The sequence below is a fragment of the Oncorhynchus mykiss genome, chromosome 6, assembly GCF_057628025.1.
Source record: "Oncorhynchus mykiss isolate SJ-2025 chromosome 6, ASM5762802v1, whole genome shotgun sequence".
In the NCBI taxonomy this organism is placed as follows: Eukaryota; Metazoa; Chordata; class Actinopteri; order Salmoniformes; family Salmonidae; genus Oncorhynchus; species Oncorhynchus mykiss.
This window is the reverse complement of record NC_143027.1, coordinates 81,527,777-81,549,234: the sequence shown is the minus strand read 5'-3', so window position 1 is coordinate 81,549,234 and position 21,458 is coordinate 81,527,777. Positions and strand designations below refer to the sequence as shown.

At 45.5% G+C, this 21,458-nt stretch overlaps 1 protein-coding gene across 2 annotated transcripts in view; it reads left to right on the top strand.

Moving 5' to 3' along the window:
* The window catches only part of LOC110506834 (microtubule-associated protein 1A), a 64,676-nt gene extending 46,456 nt beyond the window's left edge, over window positions 1-18,220 (top strand). For both annotated transcript variants that reach the window (XM_090239053.1, XM_090239054.1), the window contains 5 exons: window positions 3,158-3,240; window positions 3,446-3,586; window positions 3,876-11,688; window positions 11,962-12,188; window positions 13,551-18,220. In XM_090239053.1, the coding sequence (XP_090095179.1) occupies window positions 3,158-3,240; window positions 3,446-3,586; window positions 3,876-11,688; window positions 11,962-12,188; window positions 13,551-13,706 (8,420 nt within the window). In that variant the 3' untranslated portion in view covers window positions 13,707-18,220. The remainder of the gene's footprint in view (window positions 1-3,157; window positions 3,241-3,445; window positions 3,587-3,875; window positions 11,689-11,961; window positions 12,189-13,550) is intronic.
* The last annotated feature ends 3,238 nt before the right edge of the window (window positions 18,221-21,458 follow it).

The following is a 21,458-nucleotide window of genomic DNA, read 5'->3' as shown; positions in this document are numbered from 1 at the left end:
TAAACTCGTACATCGCCTTGGTCCGTACAATTGCCCTTATTCTAGCAACCCAAAAACGTAATACTTCCAGATCAACTGTAATGTCAATACCATTGTAAAGCACAATTTCTCCCCTTTCCAACAGAATCAATTGCATGACCTAAACACTGCCCGTTTCTGCATAATTCAAGCAGGCAATGAGCCCCGTCGGGTCTTTTTAAAAATGGCGGGTGGGGAAGCGAAACTAATGCGTGGTAGTGAGAAGGAGAGGAGATGTGTGGGAAAACTGCTTTTTTTCACTCGATCTGTCCAACTTATCACCTTATTGCCTCTAAAATGTAAATAAAACACTATAAAGAGTTTATATAATCTGTCATTACATACCTATTTGAAGGTTTGTGTCGGATTTGAATCGGGTTTTTAGGGCGGTGCTAAAGTGATCTTAGAAGTAAACAGCGGCTTTGAGAATGATGATCACATGCAATGATGACGCAAAAAAATGACTAGGTATCCCCCTTACCCCCGTCACTGTCCATTTCTTGTTTTTAAAGGATGAGAGAAGTGCTACACCTGGTGGAGAGAGATTGTAAGACAGAAATAGTTGTTTTATGCGTGCTGTACGTTACGACATGACACGTCTAGATGTAACTGAGGGTCTGTTTTTTCAACTTTTCTCCAATACTATAGAGCCGTTACCATGTCGATCAACGCTTGAATAGAAACCTAGTTCACACCCCCGATTTTGAAGTCAACAGAGTCGCTACAGTCCCATTAGTTTTCTTTGAAGCCTCGTTTGGATGTTGCGGTTAAGCACATTTGTACGGAATGGGGTGAGTTTACGTTATATACTGTACCTTGAGTTCGTGAGCCCTTTGTAACAGAAAAAGGTGTGTGTGTGGGTGCATGTGTATTTGTGTAAGGTGGGTGCGTAATATTGCGTATGTGATTTAAACATTTACCAGTTAACTCAATCCCCAAAGACATTGCCACTCGTAGTCAAAAACTGTAGTCTATTGTATCCAGCGTTAGTGTATTGAGAGTTTGGTGGGTAGTTTTTGAGAATTAGCCCTCAGTGAACATTACCAGGCTCCTCCAGTATCATTGACATTCACATTAGAGAAGTTCCACGCTTCATTTGAAAAAGTAAAAATGTCTGATTTGCCACTGTTGTTCTTCCTGTAGTGTATTCATCCAGCATGAAAATGTACACACATTGGCCTTTCCGCTGGCATTGTTATTCTAACACTCACAATCCCAACATAAGTCCCAAATGGCTCCCTTTTCCCTATTTACTACTTTTGACCAGAGCCTTAAGCCTGGTCAAAAGTAGTCAACTATATAGGGAATAGGGTACCATTTTGGACGGAACCCCAGTCTCCTGAGGTTCAACACAATTCATTCCACTCTATTTACTTTCTCGGCAGCTGAGCAAATTACAGCAGTTAGCCTTTTTTGGAGCCGAACGTGAAACTAAAACTACAAATAAATCTCCAAAACTAGGCCAATATGTGCTGCTTACTTGATAAGTACACACTACAGAGCACATTCTGGTCATTTGTAAGCACAAACTAGCTCATAATTTGAGGAAGTCATCAGCTGGTACTAGGCACAGATGCTGAAAAAGCTATTAGTGTTAAATGTCACCCGTGGCGGTAGCTTGTGCATCTCGTTTATGTGGGTGAGGCGTATTTTTTTGACCTTACACGTAACCCCTGGATAACAAGACGTCATTCTCCTTCCGTCTTCCATCTATTTCCCTCATAATGCCCTTGCTTCCCCTCTGCAGTGAAGAAAAAAACACCCATGATATTAAACCCCTCTCATATTCTTCCAGTTGGAGATGAGCCAGTAAACCATTTTGTGCTAAAAATAGTTTCCCTGATGAAGCACCTGCATGCAGGATCAGGATGCTGCTTCTACTGCTGCCTTGGCAGTTGCTGTCTCCTCCTGTGTTACTCTGCTGTCTATTCTCCCATGCAGCACGTCTGGCCCTCCCTCCCTCCTGTCCCTCCCTCCCTCCCCCTCAGAAATGCTGCAATGCGTCTCCCATAGCCAAGAGTGGGTCAGTGTAACTCAGCCAGCGGCAACATAGCTAGCTAGCTTAGCATCCCCATGGCAACAGCCAATGGGGTTTGCAGGCTGCAGCTAATCAGGCTTTTGCAATATTGTTGTTGTTTACGTGGCATGGAAGAGAATGTATATACGGGTTCAAGACATTAACAGAGAGGAAATAGGATGGCGAGTGAGGGGACCTTGGAGGGAGGGGAAGCCTGTGTATGGCTCACAGTGTTAGTCTGCAGCTAATTGTGTTTGACTAATGCTAGAAGCCCAGATGTTGTATTATCAGTAATCGGTTTCAGCCAAGTTTTCATACAGCCCCAGCGTTTTGGTGTTTTTGTTAATTGGCTTGTCTAATATGCGAAATTCACAGACAGCCCTGTCTGCCGTGATGCCGCTGTAGACTTGCAGTGCACCCTGGAAGTGTCCCTGTCAGACACTGTAGGAACACTCATCTTATAGCAAGAATAATAATCATCGTCATCATCATAATCATAATAATCACAATAATTATCATAATAATAATGGTAATACTACTACTACTAATAATAACAATAATGATGGGCCACAATACTTATGGCGTCTACGCTTCCAATAATATTAAAGCACGGTTGCAGAGGATCATTCTGATCCATGTTCTCTGGTTTTGCTTTCCAATGGTTTTGTACTGTCATTTGACTAAGTTACTCATCACTGCAGTACATTTCTAGCTATCTCCTTATCATGGAAAACATGAGGTCTCACATGTTAAACTGCTGGTCATGTTCCTTAATGGACCCTCAATGCTTAAGGCTTATCACATCACCACATAATACAATTCCTCAATTATAAGTCTAGTCTATTTTCACATGCAGCATTCTAAGCAGTATTATAGTGAACAGTGGTGCAGGGGAGCGAACCCAGGTCACTGGCGAGAAAGGCAAACACCCTACCCATTGCATCATTAGGGTTAAGCCACTTGGTGGGAATTGTAACATGCCTTATGTAGCGAGGATTGTTACAATATTTAGTATTTCCACGCACAGAAATATTGTAGGAACGTTGACTACTGACTGAACTGTTGTTTTAGTTGTTTAATCATTCTTATCCCTGTGTTTTGTTGTGTTTGTTTCCTCTCCAGGACAGAGGACCCTGCAGTACAAGAGTGATGTCCTTGAGACAGTTGTGTTGGTGAACCCGTCAGAGGAAACTACTGCTTCAGAGGTAGGTGTGACCCAGACATATCAGACAACTGAGGGCTTTTGCCTTCACAGAAACCACCTTTATACACAAAATATGGTACGGTTGAAGTTTCTCAATGGAAACCTTTTTTGAAAAGATACTGCTTACTGATGAGGTCAATCAACTGTGATGATAATCCACTAATGTCATTTTTTCTTCTATTTGTCCCTCTCCTCCTCCCGTCCAGATCCGTTCTCTGGTCACTGACTCTGCTGGACACAAGCTACTAGTCCTAAGTGGCCAGAGCTCTGAGCAGGGAGGTGACATCACACTGCAGGGTGGAGCCTTCACCTGGAGACACTTCTCTGACATCATCTCTGATCCTGGAGTAAGATCAACTGTTCATCATTACTTTACTATAAGTTGACGTTACACTGTATAGACTACACTGTTTAGTTACTCTGTTGTTATGTTAGTAGTATCCAGACTTGACTCTCTCAATCAATATGTGTGATTCTTTTATTTTAGGGAGGGGTTGATTCATTTAAATATGTTCTTGTTATATGCTCAAATAAAATATTGTTTTGATAAATAGGTATACTTGCTATTAAAATATGTTTCTTTACATAAGCTATGTCTAACAGTATGTTTATGTTGTGTTGTGGTCTGACCTCCAGGTGACTGAGGTCCTGTCCAACTCAGCATCGGACCAGCGGCCCAGGCTAACAGTATCGTGCCTGGGAGACGGGGGCTGGAGCTCACTGGGCCACAGCCAGGAGCAGCAGCACCTCCAGAACCTTCTGGAATACCGCCTAAACCCTGAGCCCACGCTTCCTGACATGGAGGGAGTCGCGGAGTTCACAGAGTACGTCTCGGAGACGGTGGACGTCCCGTCACCCTTTGACAACCTGGAACCGCCCACCTCGGGTGGTTTCCTGAAGCTATCCAAGCCCTGCTGCTACATCTTCCCCGGAGGGAGGGGTGACTCTGCCCTGTTCGCCGTGAACGGATTCAACATCCTGGTGGATGGAGGGTCCGAACGCAGGTCCTGTTTCTGGAAGCTGGTCAGGCACTTGGACAGGATAGACTCAGTCCTGCTGACCCACATTGGGGCGGACAACCTCCCAGGCATCAACGGGCTGCTCCAGAGGAAGATTGCTGAGCAGGAGGAGGAGCAGTCCCAGGGATCTGGCGGCTCCAACACATACGGTGACTGGATGAAGAACCTGATCTCGCCCGAGCTCGGTGTGGTGTTCTTCAACGTCCCCGAGAAGCTACGAATGCCTGAGTCCACGCTAAAGGTCAAACGGAGCATCGAGGAGGCATCCCTCACACTGCAGTATCTCAACAAGCTTGGCATCAAGTCAGAACCTCTTTACAGGGTCGTTAGCAACACCATTGAGCCCATCACGCTTTTCCACAAGCTGGGCGTTGGCAAGCTAGACATGTACATTCTGAACCCTGTGAAGGAAAGCAAGGAGATGCAGTTCCTTATGCAGAAGTGGGCTGGGAACAGTAAGGCCAAGACTGGGATTGTGATGTCCAATGGCAAAGAAGGAGAAATATCCGTCCCTTACTTGACCTCAGTAACAGCTCTTATCGTATGGATCCCGCATAGTCCAACAGAGAAGATAGTCAGGGTGCTGTTCCCTGGAAATGCACCGCAGAACAAAATCTTGGAGGGGCTTGAAAAGCTGAAGCACCTGGACTTCCTGCGCTACCCAGTAGCCACTCAGAAAGACATATCCTCTGGGGCCCCGCCTCCAATCATAAAACAAACAAAGATGAGATCAAGAACAGAAAGCAAGGAGAGCCTGAAATCTTCCACCAAAACACAGTTGGCCTCAAAAGCCAGCAAGAAGGAAGCTAAAGGGCAGGAAGAGGAGTCCAAGAATGACTCGGCTAAAGAGAACAAAATTGAAAAGAAAGAGGAGAAGAAGGAGAAGAAGGTGAAGAGTGAGAGCGCCAAAGCTACCAAATCCACCAAAGCCACCAAACAACAACAAAACAGTGAGGCAGTACCCGAAGCAGCCAAACTGGAGAGAAAGAAGCTGTCCAAGGAGAAAACACTGAGGAAACACTCCAAGGAACGACCATCTAAGATGGAGGAGAAAAAGGACAAAGAGAAGAAAGAGATCAGTAAAGTAAAGAAAGAGGACAACAAACGCGAAGTGAAGAAAGATGATACTGCTAAAAAAGAGGAGAAAAAAGAAACAAAAGCAGTGAAGGAGGAGAAAAAGAAGGATCTGAGTAAGCCAGAGCTGAGGAAGATCACCAAACCAGACCTGAAACCCTTTACCCCAGAAGTCAGGAAAACCCTCCATAAGGCAAACAAGACACAGGCCAAACCCAAGACGGACAAGACTGACAAAAACATAACAGCCAAACCGGTCAAAGAGAAAACAGCTGAGAAAAAGTCTGTCCCAAAGAAAGCCCCCCCAAAATCCGCTGCTGCTTTGGCAGACGGGTCCGTTGTATCCTCTCCAGAAGACCTCACCAAGGACTTCGAAGCTTTAAAACGAGATGAGCTCTCGAAGCTAGGGAGTGAACCCATTCAGAATGATGTCATGTCTGGAAGTCCAGCTTTCACAGACTCCAAACTCCCTGATGAGGGAATAACAACTAAATCCCCAGCCAATCTTGGAGAGAAGTTTGAGGATGAGGGTGCTGACATGGATGATGGTGATGATGATGGGGAAGAGTACAATAAAGAGAGTGATGTACTAAAGAAAGGTGCAGATGTCGGGAAATGGCAGGACATTAAAAGAAATGCTGGCATGGATAGGAAATATGAGGATGAAATGGAGAAAGACGACGACGACTACTCTACTAAGGGAGACATGAATTCGAAGAAGAGTGTCAGCTCAGAAGAGGAGGGTGACGTTATCGAAAAAGCAGATCTGGAGGGAATTGAGGATTATGAGGATAAATACAACTCAGAAAAAGATAAAAAAGAATGGGACACCAAGTCAACCGACTTTAAATCGTTTTCAACCGCAGTCGCCTCTGGACAAACCACTACCGCTGCCTCTGAGCAAGTGTCCTTCATCCAAGATGAGACTATTCCCGCTTATTCCGAAACGGAACAGACCATCTCCGATGAGGAGATCCATGAAGAACCCGAGGACAGGATCCCACACCTCCGCTACGACGTTGCTTCCTGTGACATCACCGTTCCCGACGTTCCAGGATCCTTTGACTCTGTGTATGGTGTTAGGGAGATGAGAGCCTCGGCTACGTCTGACGCCTCAGACTTCAAAGCCAAAGGCTTTGTGGGAAGACATGACCCAGTGTTGGCAGCCTATCCAAGCATCATCACAGCTCCGCTCGCCGAGGAAGAGCACATCTCCTCAGCCACGTCCATCACAGAGTACGATAAACTGTCCTCGTTCGCCACTTCCATGGCGGACGACCAGTCCATCGCATCTGTGACCGCCCCGCAGACAGAGACAGAGACAGGGAGGAGCTCTCTTCACCTGGACACGGTCAATAGCATCCCCTACCGCACCGAGGCCACCCACGGGAAGGACTACCTCCACTCGGCTGGAACCATCTCTCCCACCTCCTCCCTGGAGGAGGACAAGAACTTCAGTTCTCCTCCTTCAAAGGAGTACCAGCCTTTTGTTACCGAGATGGAGGCTGGGAGGAAGACCAAACCCGTCCATGAGGAGTATGACGAAGAGGACGATGAAGACGAGGACCAGACTCCCAACGTTGATATCCCCTTGGGGAAACTCCAAGAGGGCTACGAGCAGGCGACGGCAGCCATGTTGCTCCAGGACAAGGATAAATCCCCCTCCACTGCCTTTGCACCTCCCTCTCCTCCCTCTTTCTCCAGCGGGTTTAAGCCTAGTACCATGTTTGAAGGTGAAGAGAGATGTCTTAGCCCAGGCGACAGCACCGGGAAACTGGCCTCACCCACCCAGTCGGTCCCCATCAGCAGTGGCTACTCCCCCACAGAGGAGAAGAAAAACAACAAAATGGACAACACTGAAACTGAGCTCCATAAAATGGGGCTTTCTGGTGACAAGACCCCCTTTGAAGAATCAGATGAGGATGATGATGATGATGATGACTATTATGAGAAAAGGGATCTCAAACCCTGTGTTAAAGCTAAGTATTTGGAACAGAAGGAGGGTAGGTTCTTGGACGATGAATCACCTCAAGAAGAGAAGTTGTCTGAGAGGGACAAAGGACTAGCAGAGGATGACATCAAGTCCAAGTATCTGCAGAATAAACCGGGGTTGACAGACGAGACACAGTTCTCTGGTTACGTGGAGCAAACAACCAAACCCCAGATCATGCATTCCGACGAGCAAGACGAGGTGGAGGAAGATGATGAAGATGATGTTGTTCAACCAAGTGGAACAGGGTCTAGAGCTTTATCAGTAGAGCAAAGTAAATTGGACTCTGAAGATGACAAAAAGGATGCAGCATTATCCAGAAAAAAGAACCATGTAACTTTGAAAGAGCCAGAGAAAAGTGTCCAGTTCAATCTGTATGACTTCCCGGAGCGAGAGGGTAGAGAGAAACGCTCAGAAGAAGAAATAAGACAGGACACCCCATATGTACACGGCAAGACTTTCTCTTACAGTGATATCTATGACAACAAAACCAGTTATCAGAAGGACCAGTCAGAAAAAATGGGGAAGGACAGTATGAAGGAGATGGACACACAGAAAAAGGACTCCGCTTTCCCCTCAGACAAGGAGGGTTTCACTAGCTCTCATGGAAAAGATGTATCTTCCTCCTCCTCTTCCTCTTCCCCCTTTCCATGGCTCCATGGCTCTGAATCAATAGAGAAGATAAGTGAGCCACGTGGATACAGCAGAGAGAGCAGATTCCCATCAATGGCTGATAGACCAGAGGCTTCAACCACATCCTTATCATCAGAGAGAGACTCCTCCCCTTATAAAGTTCACAGTGATTACACCTCTGTAACAGGTAGTAATGCAGCCAAACCCTCTTCAATGAGCTACCATGACAAAGAGGTGGAACTGGAGATAGACATGAGGAAGCTAACAGCCAGGGATGAGGAAGACTACGATGATTATGATGAAGAAGATGATGAAGAAGAGGATGAGGACGATGAAGAGGAGGATGCTATTGACTCAGACATGGAGAAAGGTGCCAAAGAGAAATCGGAAAAGGAAGTCAAGAGTCCATTCATCGATGGTGTGAGCTCAAAACAGCCCCAGTTTATGGTTTCGATGGCTGGCTACGGTTACAACAGTCAGACAAAGCCGACTTCACCAGACAGCATGAGCACAGAAGAGCCAGAGTTTATGGTTTCCATGGCCGGCTATGGTTACAACAGTCAGGCAAAACCGACTTCACCAGACTGTGTGAGCTCAAAAGAGACAGATTTCACAGACTCCAAACTCCCTGATGAGGGGATAACAACTAAATCCCCAGCCAAACTTGGAGAGACGTTTGAGGACGAGGGTGCCGACATGGATGATGATGAGGATGATGATGAGGATGATGAGGAGGAGTACAACAAAGAGAGGGATGTACTAAATAAATGTGCAGATGGTTACAGTAGTCAGGCAAAGCCGACTTCACCAGACCGCTTGAGCTCGAAAGAGCCAGAGTTTATGGTTTCCATGGCCGGCTATGGTTACAACAGCCAGGCGAAGCCGACTTCACCAGACGGCATGAGCTCAAAAGAGACAGATTTCACAGACTCCAAACTCCCTGATGAGGTGATAACAACTAAATCCCCAGCCAAACTTGGAGAGAAGTCTGAGGATGAGGGTGCCGACATGGATGATGATGACGATGATGACGATGATGAGGAGTACAACAAAGAGCGTGACACACACAGCCAGGCAAAGCCGATTTCATCAGACGGCATGAGCTCGAATGAGCCAGAGTTTATGGTTTCCATGGCAGGCTACGGTTACAACAGCCAGGCGAAGCCGACTTCACCACCTTCTTCCACCACCTGCAAAGGTGACATGGGCGCCACAGCGTTCTCTGGGTACTCCTCTGGGTTTGATTATTCTTACGGTGGGGAGAAAGACACATTTCAGTCCAGCCAGATGAAGGACAAAGAGGGAAAAGATGACTATTTCCACAGTGAGAGAGCTGACGGTGGTAAGAAAACAGGAGACACAGTAGGAGTCTCATCAGGCTTCCACTACACCACCACCTCTGCCACGGCATATTCGTCCTCCTCTTCCTACAGCTACTCCTCCTCTACGTCCGGTCCGTCACTCTCCACCAGCCGGCAGTTTGGCGAGGAGCTGGAGACCCCAGCCAACGCCTCCGACCACATCTTCAAACACGATACAGACAGTGCCGGCTTCGAGTACTCCTCCTTTAAAGATGAACACGGCTCCTTTAAAGATGAACATGCCTCCTTTAAAGATGAACACACCTCCTTTAAAGATGAACACGCCTCCTTTAAAGATGAACACGCCTCCTTTAAAGATGAACACACCTCCTTTAAAGATGAACACGGCTCCTTTAAAGATGAACACGCCTCCTTTAAAGATGAACACGCCTCCTTTAAAGACAAACACGCTTCCTTTAAAGATGAACACTCCTCCTTTAAAGAGGAACACGCCTCCTTTAAAGATGAACACGCCTCCTTTAAAGATGAACACGCCTCCTTTAAAGACAAACACTCCTCCTTTAAAGAGGAACACTCCCCGGCCATGGACTCCTCCCCCTTTTCCAGTTCCTGCGGGATGGTTAAGAACGAGTACCTGGAGGTTTCGGAGAAGCAGATGACGATGGCCACCACCACCACCGCAGAATCCACCTCCAGGCTGGCCCGCTTCTCTCCTCACAGCCCCTTTGAGGAGATCAAACCTTTCCACTCACACTCCTCCGCTTCCTCCTCGGAAGACAAAAAGGAGCATGTTGCCTCGATGGAAGGAAGTGTTGTGAACAAAAGCCCCCAGTCGGACTGCTTCTATAAACCGGAATGGGCGGATGAGTCCAAGCTGCAGGCTGCAGGGGGTTATGGGCCTTTCTCCCAGTCACCCAAGGAGAAGGATGCCATCGCCATGGGTTTGTTTGGTGTCACCTCGTCCCCACGGCCTGACTCAACAGGCAAACATTACTTTGAAAACTCTGACAGTACTGAGGAAGAGGATGACGAGGAAGGTTACATGCGTGAGATGGGCCTGTCCTTCTCCGAAAAACACGGCAGCAGCATCACCACTTCAGGTAAGATAGATGGCGCTGGTCTCCCTGATGTGCTCACCTCGTACATACCCTCCTCTCTGCTACCCACCAAGCCAGACACAGTCAATGGTCCCATGGAGGTCAGCAGCATGAGCTCCCCCATCAGTGCAGGGCCGGCAGCCAGCTGCGTGAGCCCAGGTCTGGGTACAGCTGAGGAGAAAAAGGTGAGGGGCTCCTATGAGTGGAACATGCAGAAGCCCCAGATGGACATGGTTCCTGGCGACTCCCCGCCTCATTACCGCCACGAGGACGAGTTTGAGGAGGAATGCGAAATGGAACCTGAGTGCCCCGCCCGCCCGCTCTCCCTCTCCTCCACTGATCACACCTTCGGCTCCCCCTTCTACACGGAGACGTCGTGCCGAGGAGAAGCAGGAGGAAGAGATGATGATGATGACAGCGACCTGGAACTCCCTCCTGAAATGGGCGCCTCCTCCTCCACGTCCTCCTCCAAAGCCTCCCCTGGCTACTCCTCCTCGGAACACAGGCACCGCAAGGGAGACCTCTCGCCCTCCTTCATCAATCCCAGTATGCAACAGCAGTCCAGCGATGAGGAAGACGAGGAGCGGGGACGCAGGAGCGACCAATCGCAGGAAGGGGACGAACATGACCTGTCAGTCAAGAAGAGAGCCAACAAACAGCCCCACCACCCCCATTTCCAGGGCGGCTCGGTCCCCCACGCCGGGACGGCTGGGCTGGGGTTAGCCAGAGAAGACACCCCCCCAACCTCCGACAGCGAGTCTATACCGTCGCAGTCAGATTCAGACGTTCCCCCAGGGACAAAGGAGTGCCCCTTCATCACGGGCAACAGCAACATGGACTCGGACGAGGACACTGAGTACCTGCCTGTGGATAAGTTCTCCACGATGGGAGGGGGCCACCATCACTCCTCTTCCTCCTCCTCCTCCAGGATTAGCCCCCGGGACCCCCCTCCCGCCCCCCTCATGGACCCCTTCCCCAACCCCCCTCACCCCGACGTCTGCATGGTGGACCCCGACGCTCTGGCCAATGACCAGAACCGGGCAACCTCAGAGTCGCCCCTCAAGAAGGACCCCAAGATGAAAGGCGTGCGGAAGACAGGGAAACCCAAGTCGGCATCTCCGGCTCGCCGCAAGCGGTCCCCCATGCCAGTGAAGCAGTTGCCATCCCCTCGCAGCGCCTCGCTGAAGAAGAAGGAGACAGAGAAGAGCTTGAGGATGTCCCATCTGTCAGACGGACAGGGCTCCAGAGACGATGACCTCTCCAGGTCCAGCTACAACGCCGGCAGGGTGGCCAACGGAGTTAAGAGCACCTCAGGTAACAATGGTTCCCATTATACAGTATATTTATTCAACAATCGTATTATTATGTTATTCATAAAATGACTAGTAATATACAGCACAGTGCATTACACATTGCACAACATAGCACAAACAGATCTGGGACCAGGCTAAGTCAAGGCTGCTAGGCTGTGGAAAGTGATTGAGGAAAGGAGGGGAGAGAGAGGAAATAAGCTGTTGGAGCAGAGTTTAAACCAGCGATCTTGTGGAAAGCATCAAATTGCATGGAAACATCTTTCCTTCCCCCTAGGCTCTCAGAGGTCCAGTTCCGTGGTTCCCCAAGGCCCTCCTATCTACGTAGACTTGGCCTACATCCCCAACCACTGCAGTTCTAAGAACGTGGACCAGGAGTTCTTCAAACGCGTCCGTTCTGCATACTACGTGGTGAGCGGGAACGATGTGGGCAATGACGAGCCCAGCCGAGTGGTCCTGGATGCTCTACTGGAGGGCAAAGCCCAGTGGGGATCCAACCTACAGGTAACAAATCACTACCATAGAATTAGATGGAGCTCAATCATTCAGTTGATGGATCAATACATCACCTGTGCATGACATTCACTCCCTATGCATCTTAATGAACTAACTAACTAGCACACCTGACTACCTGTGGCGCTCAACTCAAACAGCGGAGTGTAGCCTACTGTTGCTCCTTGCAAATGAATTCAAAGCCTCTAATTTATTACTCAGGATGGAACCAGTGCTACTATTTCTGCCATGTAATGGTGTTGTTAAAACAATCAGACAACCCCATAGTAGAATAGTTTACCTATTTACCTGGACGGCTTGTTGTTGTGTGTTCTATGCGGGAGAAATATTCCTCTCGATGAGCATTTAAGTTGCGAGAGCCATAGGGAGGGAAACGTATTCTGACAAGCAGTCAATGCACAACCATTGTTAATGCAAGCGTGGGGAAAACACTTCAGAAAGCAGTTTGGGCTTTTGTTTAAAGAGAGGGGAATCCCAGCTTTCCATTGCTGCCACATTTATTTCCCTACTCCCACAATTGCCAGTGTGGCATCATTTAAAAAATGCAGTTACAACCTGAGTTTCAAGCATGTTTTAGGCACAGCTGTGCAACAGAGCTCTTATGGTTTAGGCACAGCTGTGCAACAGAGCTCTTATGGTTTAGGCACAGCTGTGCAACAGAGCTCTTATGGTTTAGCCACAGCTGTGCAACAGAGCTCTTATGGTTTAGGCACAGCTGTGCAACAGAGCTCTTAAAGGGACAATGACATACTTTGCAATAGAAACCAAGAAATAAAACAGATTTTTCCGATTTAATAATAATGAATAATTATTAACAATAATTATAAATAATAATAATATCAATCAGGATGTTGTGTCCAATGGGGTAAATACAGATGATAAACCCCATACTTCAGCCTATGTATGTGTAGACACTATGCTGCATCAGGTGGGCCACAGGTGATAAAGCTTATTGTTAATAGCACATCTGGTAATATAGACCAAGGGACAGGACCTTTTATGGGCCTGCAGATCAAGGGGACTAGAATTGATCAAACTCGTAGTTTAATACATGTTCAAAATGATCCTCTTTCCATAAAAGCACGATGGTCATGACTTTTTTCATGAAAGGGGAAATGAACTTGGCCCCAGACAATCCATCTGAGATGGACTTCAGTTTCAGTCATGGGATTTTTTTGTCTGCTTTAACACCTGATTAAATCACCATCTCCCATCTTTCCCCCTACTCCTTTTCATCTCTCCCTTCTCTCTCTAATGCTCTCCCCATCTTCTTCTCCTCTGATTTTCCTCCTTTCTTCCTCCTACCTCTATCCATTACCTCAATCTCTCTGCCTCTCACTCTCTCTCTTGCAGGTGACGTTGATTCCCACCCATGACACAGATGTGACTCGGGAGTGGTACCAGCAAACCCATGAACGGCAACAGGAGCTAAACATCATGGTCCTGGCCTCCAGCAGCACCGTGGTCATGCAGGATGAGTCTTTCCCCGCCTGCAAGATCGAATTTTAAGCCCCACCCCCCTCTCTTCCCCTCTGTAATAGGACAACACACAGCTCCCCTGGTTCAGTCTGTCTGTTTAAATATTTTGGATCTGCCTTTTCTAGGGATTTATTTCTTACGGTAAATCATAACAGTACATCTCAAATTACACCCTATTGGTCTTACAGCTACCATCTCTGGTCTAAAGTAGTGCACTGGACTGTATGTGGAGTAGGGTGTCATTTTAGACACAGAGATATTCAACAACCACACGTTTGATTATGGTTAGTGTCATTGTTTGTATTATAAAGGTGCTCTTCAGACTTTAACGCTCCTCTACTATAATTATAAGGTTTATTCAAGGAAACAAGTATGGTTGTGCATACGGTAGAAATCCAGGCAAAATGTCCAGGCAATGGTTACTGTTTCCTTCAAGGTAAGACAGATTTTCTTCTAATAGGCATAACTCATGCACAAGTATGCCCTATTATAATGTTAGAGTCATCAACAACAGACTTAATCTTTGTTTAAAGAAGTTACAACATCAAAACACATTTTGTACTTTAGTGTTTATATGTTTTGTAGAACTGAATACACCATGCTAATGCCAATGGTACTTTTCTCATCCACGTGCCACTCATTGAACTTTGTGCCTAATATTGACACATTGACATAGATGATATTCTAAGTAGATTGTCTCTAAGAGTCTTTTAGATGTCGAATAATTATGTTTGTAGTAGAATAGGGTGGAAAAAACAAATCGAGTCATTCTCAAAGGTTTTGTGTGTGCCATTCAGTTTTCATGTAATTTCTGCAAGGTGAAATTCACTTTGAATGGATTTCTCAAGCGCCATACTGCGTACAGTAAATCAGAACTATCAGTGTTGTCTGGTTGTAAAGTGAAGTCTTTTGAGAATGTTCCCAGCCAGAACACATCCGGATCTGTTGAACAGGGCTGGTGTATATTGTACAATATACAACATGCACAGTAGATTTCCCTTGCATTTATTTTCCAAGCTTGCATCCACAAACATATCTTGGACCAAGCCAACGTATGCTATTGTGTGAAAGGAAAGGAGAATACTCTCATTGCAACATTTTCATGACTGTATGTCAGGTTGCAATGTTGCTACATTCAATGTACTACTTCCTCGTCATAGCATTTATACGCATGTATAACATACTGTAAGCATTACACATTGGCTTTGAATAGTGTGGCTTTCTAAATGACAAATAGCTTAAGCAGCTGGTTTGTGTTCATGAACTCATTGATAGAAAGGAGGCTGTCAGGTTAAAAGATGTTACGCAACGTAAAGACAACAACCCTCCGCTATTTAACTACAGAGCTACAGAGCGACACTGTCTGGGAACTGGAGTAGGTCCACACTTTGGGAAGGTATCACAGATTATATGATTATTCTCACATTTAGTATTGACCCTTGGTGAAGATAGTGTAGACTAGTGGTATGTACTCCAGCTATGACCATCATGGTATCGTCCCAAACGGCACCCTATTCCCTATGTAGTGTACTTCTTTTGACCAGAGCCTTACGGTAGTGTACTGTATAGGGAATAGGGTGCCATTTGGAGCAGTCATACCTAACCTGGTTATGACTACAGCAATAGGACCATGTGGTTGTGAGCTCATGGCTCATCACCTGTACAGGGTAATAGTTTGATTGAGTGTCTGAAGACTTGTCTGTGAGGTGTTTGCGCCGTGCATTAAGACCACGTTGATGAAACGTTGATGAACAGTGTGGGGCGGTTCCATAGATGATAGAGGTTTGACTGTCACCCACATGTGCCTTTCTGTCCTGTCGTATGTTCAAGGAAGACTCAGATGCTTGAAATGGCCCTTGTGGCAAAGCCATAGATATTCAGTGTTCAGCAAACACCGTTTCAGTCTCAGAATTTGAACGAACGCCATGTTGGCACTGAAAGCTTCAAGATGCAGATTAGAATGTTCTCATCATGGCATGTTTGGTGCAGACATGGAGGATGGGTTGCCATGGTAAAGTAGTGGCTAGGTGGGCAGGTCAGTGTTGTAGTATGATCACTAAACTAAAAGCAAAGGTCCAAAAATATGATTTGCACATCCTACTTAGCAAACTAACATGGTTCGTTTACCAGTCAGTGATCACAGGGTCTGATATTCTCTGTCGGCGATAGTGAACATGAAGCACAAATGATCAAACAACTTAACAAGAACCAACTGTGATCAAACCCTTATTCTAAGAACTTTTAGGCCTCATCATATGAAAATACTCTAATTTGGGATTTCTACCAATTGTGTTTATGTTCTTTAACACAAAAGCAGTCATTTTTAATCAGAAAAAGAGAGAGCTTTGTTGGAAATGTTAACTCACAGACAGACGTGTTATTTCCTATTGAGTTGAATTATTTTATTCATCCTTATGATGCCCATGGAAAGGGAAATAGGTGTTCTGCTCTAGGGCTGTTTTAGAATCGTTAACTTTGGGACCAGAGGCCAAAAGGTTTTTGCTCTACCACATTCACCTTGACTCAATGCCTTGGAATGTTTTTAAAGACAAAATGTACAATTTGCTTTTGATTTTATGTGATTATAGTCAGTGTGTCTAGAATGTAATTTTCAGTGTTATTTAAGATGGGTTTTCATTTGTGTGCACAGTTTAATTGTATCCTTTAGTTTTACTGTGAATTGGGACTAACTAAGTAGATTGTTAGAAACTAACTGTTAGAAAACGAGACAAAGAGACATGTTTTAATTCCATTTTATTGCATCATGACATTGAGTTGAGGCTTACAAAGAACAAATTATAACATGCCTTGTTCGAGGGTCTAGACAAATTGTACCATTGCGCAATCTTTGAGGCCAATCAGAATATTCAGCAATGTATTCCAGTTTTTCTGAGACACATATGGCACACACACGTAAGTAATATCATAGAGACAAAGAAAATAGAATGAATTGTCAAATGCTTTCAGTAAACATGCTTTGAATCCAGCAATGTCTTTTTCTTCTCGTTGCCGATGCTCAAATGTACCGGACCATGTAGATTATCAGAGAGAGTAGTTCTGAGACAGAACTGCTCTGTCTGTTAACCAGGCTGCGATAACAATACTGAGAGGTTTAACCAGGTTAGTTCTGAGACAGAACTGCTCTGTCTGTTAACCAGGCTGCGATAACAATACTGAGAGGTTTAACCAGGTTAGTTCTGAGACAGAACTGCTCTGTCTGTTAACCAGGCTGCGATAACAATACTGAGAGGTTTAACCAGGCTAGTTCTGAGTGATCCAGCTGATCCGAATGTGAAGAAGCAGATTAACCTTTACGTTCTCCGTGGAGGACATTGATATCTTGGTTGCCTTGGTGACATACTAGTTAGTAGTTGTATATATTTCTGCTCCATCAACTCAAAAGGGTTGTCAGTCAAAGTCAGACTGTCTCCTCTATTGTGTGTGAATACAGTGCATATCAAACTTATTTTTAGGGCAGAATGTCTGTTATTTTATTTCCTTACTCTTGTCTGAAGTCTGTCTATTTCTAATGGTTGCCCTGAGAAACGAGGGGAATTAATTAGTCAGCGATTGATTAAAGAAAACTGGACAAGTTCTACATTTTAAGAGACTGATTTTTGACCGTACAGGTAACTAACTGTCTTACTAACAGTCAAAGGGAAACTAACATGCCTGCTATATTGTTTAGCTGAGAGAACATTCTGTATAACAAAGATTGGATCATTTTCCAGTGCTTGCAATTGGCTTTCATGTAGAGAATGGGATTCAGAACAACAGTATCCCTTTATATCTCAGCAACTATATGAGAAGATGCTCAATCTTCCTGTGCTGTAATTTAACCAGTTTTCCTGTGGTCTTTGACTTCAAGGTTGTCTTAACAGAGACATCAACTGTTAACTCATGTCAGCGTCATTCTGAAGACTAGAATTAACATTGTATTCATAGACATACACAAACCACAACACACAAAACTGACTGCCAGATAGTGACTCGGATCACTATATCAATACATTTTATATCTGGGTATTTATAATGGTTCACACAGTGAATTTTTCCAAATAAAAAAAACTAAGAACAAAAACAGTAACAATGTATTGTGCAAAAATAATAATTCAGTTGAATTCTCCAAAACTCCTCAGAATCCTGATGTAGAAAATCCTCATGAAGATTGTCCATCATTCCAATAAACTCTGCTTGTCTGTGCATGCTACCTTATTGGTTCTAATCCTGTAGGTAATAGTTTAAAAATGAATAAAATAGAAAGGCTATTTTAAAAGATGCATATTTAAAAAGCTAACTGTGGATGGTATGGGGAAGGCTGGTGCAAGGTCGTCGTCTTGCCTCCACTGGCTGTGCTGGAAGGAAGGCGTTGGGATCGCTTTCCTCTTTCTTTTTGCAAGCTTCATGACTGTTCTTAAATCTTTTGTTTTAAGTGCAATATACTTCTCTATCTATCTTTAGGAACATAGAACTTCAGCAGATTTATTGTCAAAGGGGGAAAGTGTGGTGATCATCAATAAAACATGTATTGAAGAATACAAAAAGCCTCAACTGTGTCTGATTTCAGGTAACTTCTGAAATGAGTGCCTGGATACCTTGGCAGTAGCTAATGAGGATCCATAATAAATACAAATGTTGAATTCAATGCCTAGGTTTACCTCCACTGTACTCACATCCTACCATACCCTTTTCAGTACATTATGCCCTAAATCTATTCTACCACGCCCAGAAATCTGCTCCTTTTATTCTCTGTTCCCAACGCACTAGACGACCAGTTCTTATAGCCTTTAGCCATACCCTTATGCTACTCCTCCTCTGGTGATGTAGAGGTTAACCCAGGTCCTGTAACTCCCAGTACTACACCTATTCCCCAGGCGCTCTCATTTGTTGACTTCTGTAACCGCAAAAGCCTTGGTTTCATGCATGTTAACATCAGAAGCGTCCTCCCTAAGTTTGTTTTGTTCACTGCTTTAGCACACTCCACCAACCCAGATGTCCTTGCCTGGTCTGAATCCTGGCTTAGGAAGGCCACCAAAAATTCTGAAATTTCTATCCCCAACTACAACATTTTCCATCAAGATAGAACTGGTAAAGGGGGCGGAGTTGCAATCTACTGCAGAGATATCCTGAAGAGTTCTGTCTTACTATCCAGGTCTGTGCCCAAACAGTTCGAGCTTCTAGTTTTAAAAATCCACCTTTCCAGAAATAAGTCTCTCACTGTTGCCACTTGTTATAGACCCCCCAGCTGTGCCCTGGACACCATATGTGAATTGATTGCCCCCCATCTATCTTCAGAGTTCGTACTGTTAGGTGACCTAAACTGGGATATGCTTAACACCCCGGTCGTCCTACAATCTAAGCTAGATGCCCTCAATCTCTCACAAATGATCAAGGAACCCACCAGGTACAACCCTAAATCCGTAAACATGGGCCCCCGCATAGATATCCTCCTGACCAATTTGCCCTCCAAATACACCTCTGCTGTCTTCAACCAGGATCTCAGCGATCACTGCCTCATTGCCTGCTTCCGTAATGGGTCTGCGGTCAAACGACCACACCTCATCACTGTCAAACACTCCCTAAAATACTTCAGCGAGCAGGCCTTTCTAATCGACCTGGCCGGGGTATCCTGGAAGGATATTGACCTCATCCCGTAAGTAGAGGATGCCTGGTTGTTCTTTAAAAGTGCTTTCCTCACCATCTTAAATAAGCATGCCCCATTCAAAAAATGTAGAACTAAGAACAGATATAGCCCCTGGTTCACTCCTGACTTGACTGCCCTTGATCAGTACAAAAACATCCTGTGGCTTACTGCATTAGCATCGAATAGCCCCCGCGATATGCAACTTTTCAGGAAAGTCAGGAACCAATCAGTTTGAAAAAGCTAGCCTTTGCTTTCCTAACAGAAATTTGCATCCTGTATGACTAATTCCCCAAATTTTCCCAGCTGCCCACTGCACTGTGGCTAGGAAACACTGTCGCCACAGATAAATCTACGATAATCGAAAATTTAAATAAGCATTTTTCTACGGCCGGCCATGCTTTCCACCTGGCTAACCCTACCCCGGCCAACAGCTCTGCACCCCCTGGATCAACTAGTCCAAGCTCCCCCCGCTTCTCCTTCACCCAAATCCAGATAGCTGATGTTCTAAAAGAGCTGCAAAATCTTGACCCCTACAAATCAGCTGGGCTAGACAATCTGTACCCTCGCTTTCTAAAATTATCCGCCGCAACTGTTGCAACCCCTATTACTAGCCTGTTCAACCTCTCTTTTGTATCATCTGAGATCCCTAAAGCTCTTCAAAAGGAGGAGACACTAGACCCATACTGTTACAGACCTATATCCATCCTGCCCTGCCTTTCTAAAGTCTTCGAAAGCCAAGTTAAACAGATCACCGACCATTTCGAATCCCACCGTATCTTCTCCGATCTGCAATCTAGTTTCCGAGCTGGTCATGGGTGCACCTCAGCCACGCACAAGGTCCTAAACGATACCATAACCGCCATCGATAAAAGACAGTACTGTGCAGCCGTCTTCATCGACCTGGCCAAGGCTTTCGACTCTGTCAATCACTGCATTCTTATCGGCAGACTAAAATGCCTTGGTTTCTCAAATGACTGCCTCACCTGGTTTACCAACTACTTCTCAGATAGAGTTCAGTGTGTCAAATCGGAGGGCCTGTTGTCCGGACCTCTGGCAGTCTCTGGGGTGCCACAGGGTTCAATTCTTGGGCCGACTCTTTTCTCTGTATATATCAATGATGATGTCGCTCTTGCTGCTGGTGATTCTCTGATCCACCTCTACGCATACGACACCATTCTGTATACATCTGGCTCTTCCTTGGACACTGTGTTAACAAATCTCCAAACGAACTTCAATGCCATACAACACTCCTTCCGTGGCCTCAAACTGCTTTTAAATGCTAGTAAAACTAAATGCATGCTATTCAACCAATCGCTGCCTGCACCCACCCGCCCGACTAGCATCACTACTCTGGACGGTTCTGACTTAGAATATGTGGACAACTACAAATACCTAGGTGTCTGGTTAGACTGTAAACTCTCCTTCCAGACTCACATTAAGCATCTCCAATCAAAAATGTAATTTAGAATCGGCTTCCTATTTCGCAACAAAGCATCTTTCACTTATGCTGCCAAACATACCCTCATAAGACTATCCCACCGATCCTCGACTTCGGCGATGTCATTTACAAAATAGCCTCCGAAACTCTACCCAGCAAATTGGATGTAGTCTATCACAGTGCCATTCGCTTTGTCACTAAAGCCTCATATACTACCCACCACTGCGACCTGTATGCTCTCATTGGCTGGCCCTCGCTACATATCCATCGCCAAACTCACTGGCTACAGGTAATCTTTGCTAGGTAAAGCCCCGCCTTATCTCAGCTTACTGGCCACCTGTAGCACGCGCTACAGCAGTTATATTTCACTGATCATCCCCAAAGCCAACAGCTACTTTGGCCGCCTTTCCTTCCAGTTCTCTGCTGCCAATGACTGGAACGAATTGCAAAAGTCACTGAAGCTTCCAGAGCAGCTTACCGATCACTGCACCTGTACACAAGCCCATCTTTAAATAGCCCACCCAACTACCTCCTCCCCATATTGTTATTTTTTTGCTCTTTTGCACCCCAGTATCTCTTCTTGCACATCATCATCTGCACATCTATTACCCCAGTGTTAATGCTAAATTGTAATTATTTCGCCACTATGGCCTATTTATTGCCTTACCTCCCTAGTCTTACTATATTTGCACACACTGTA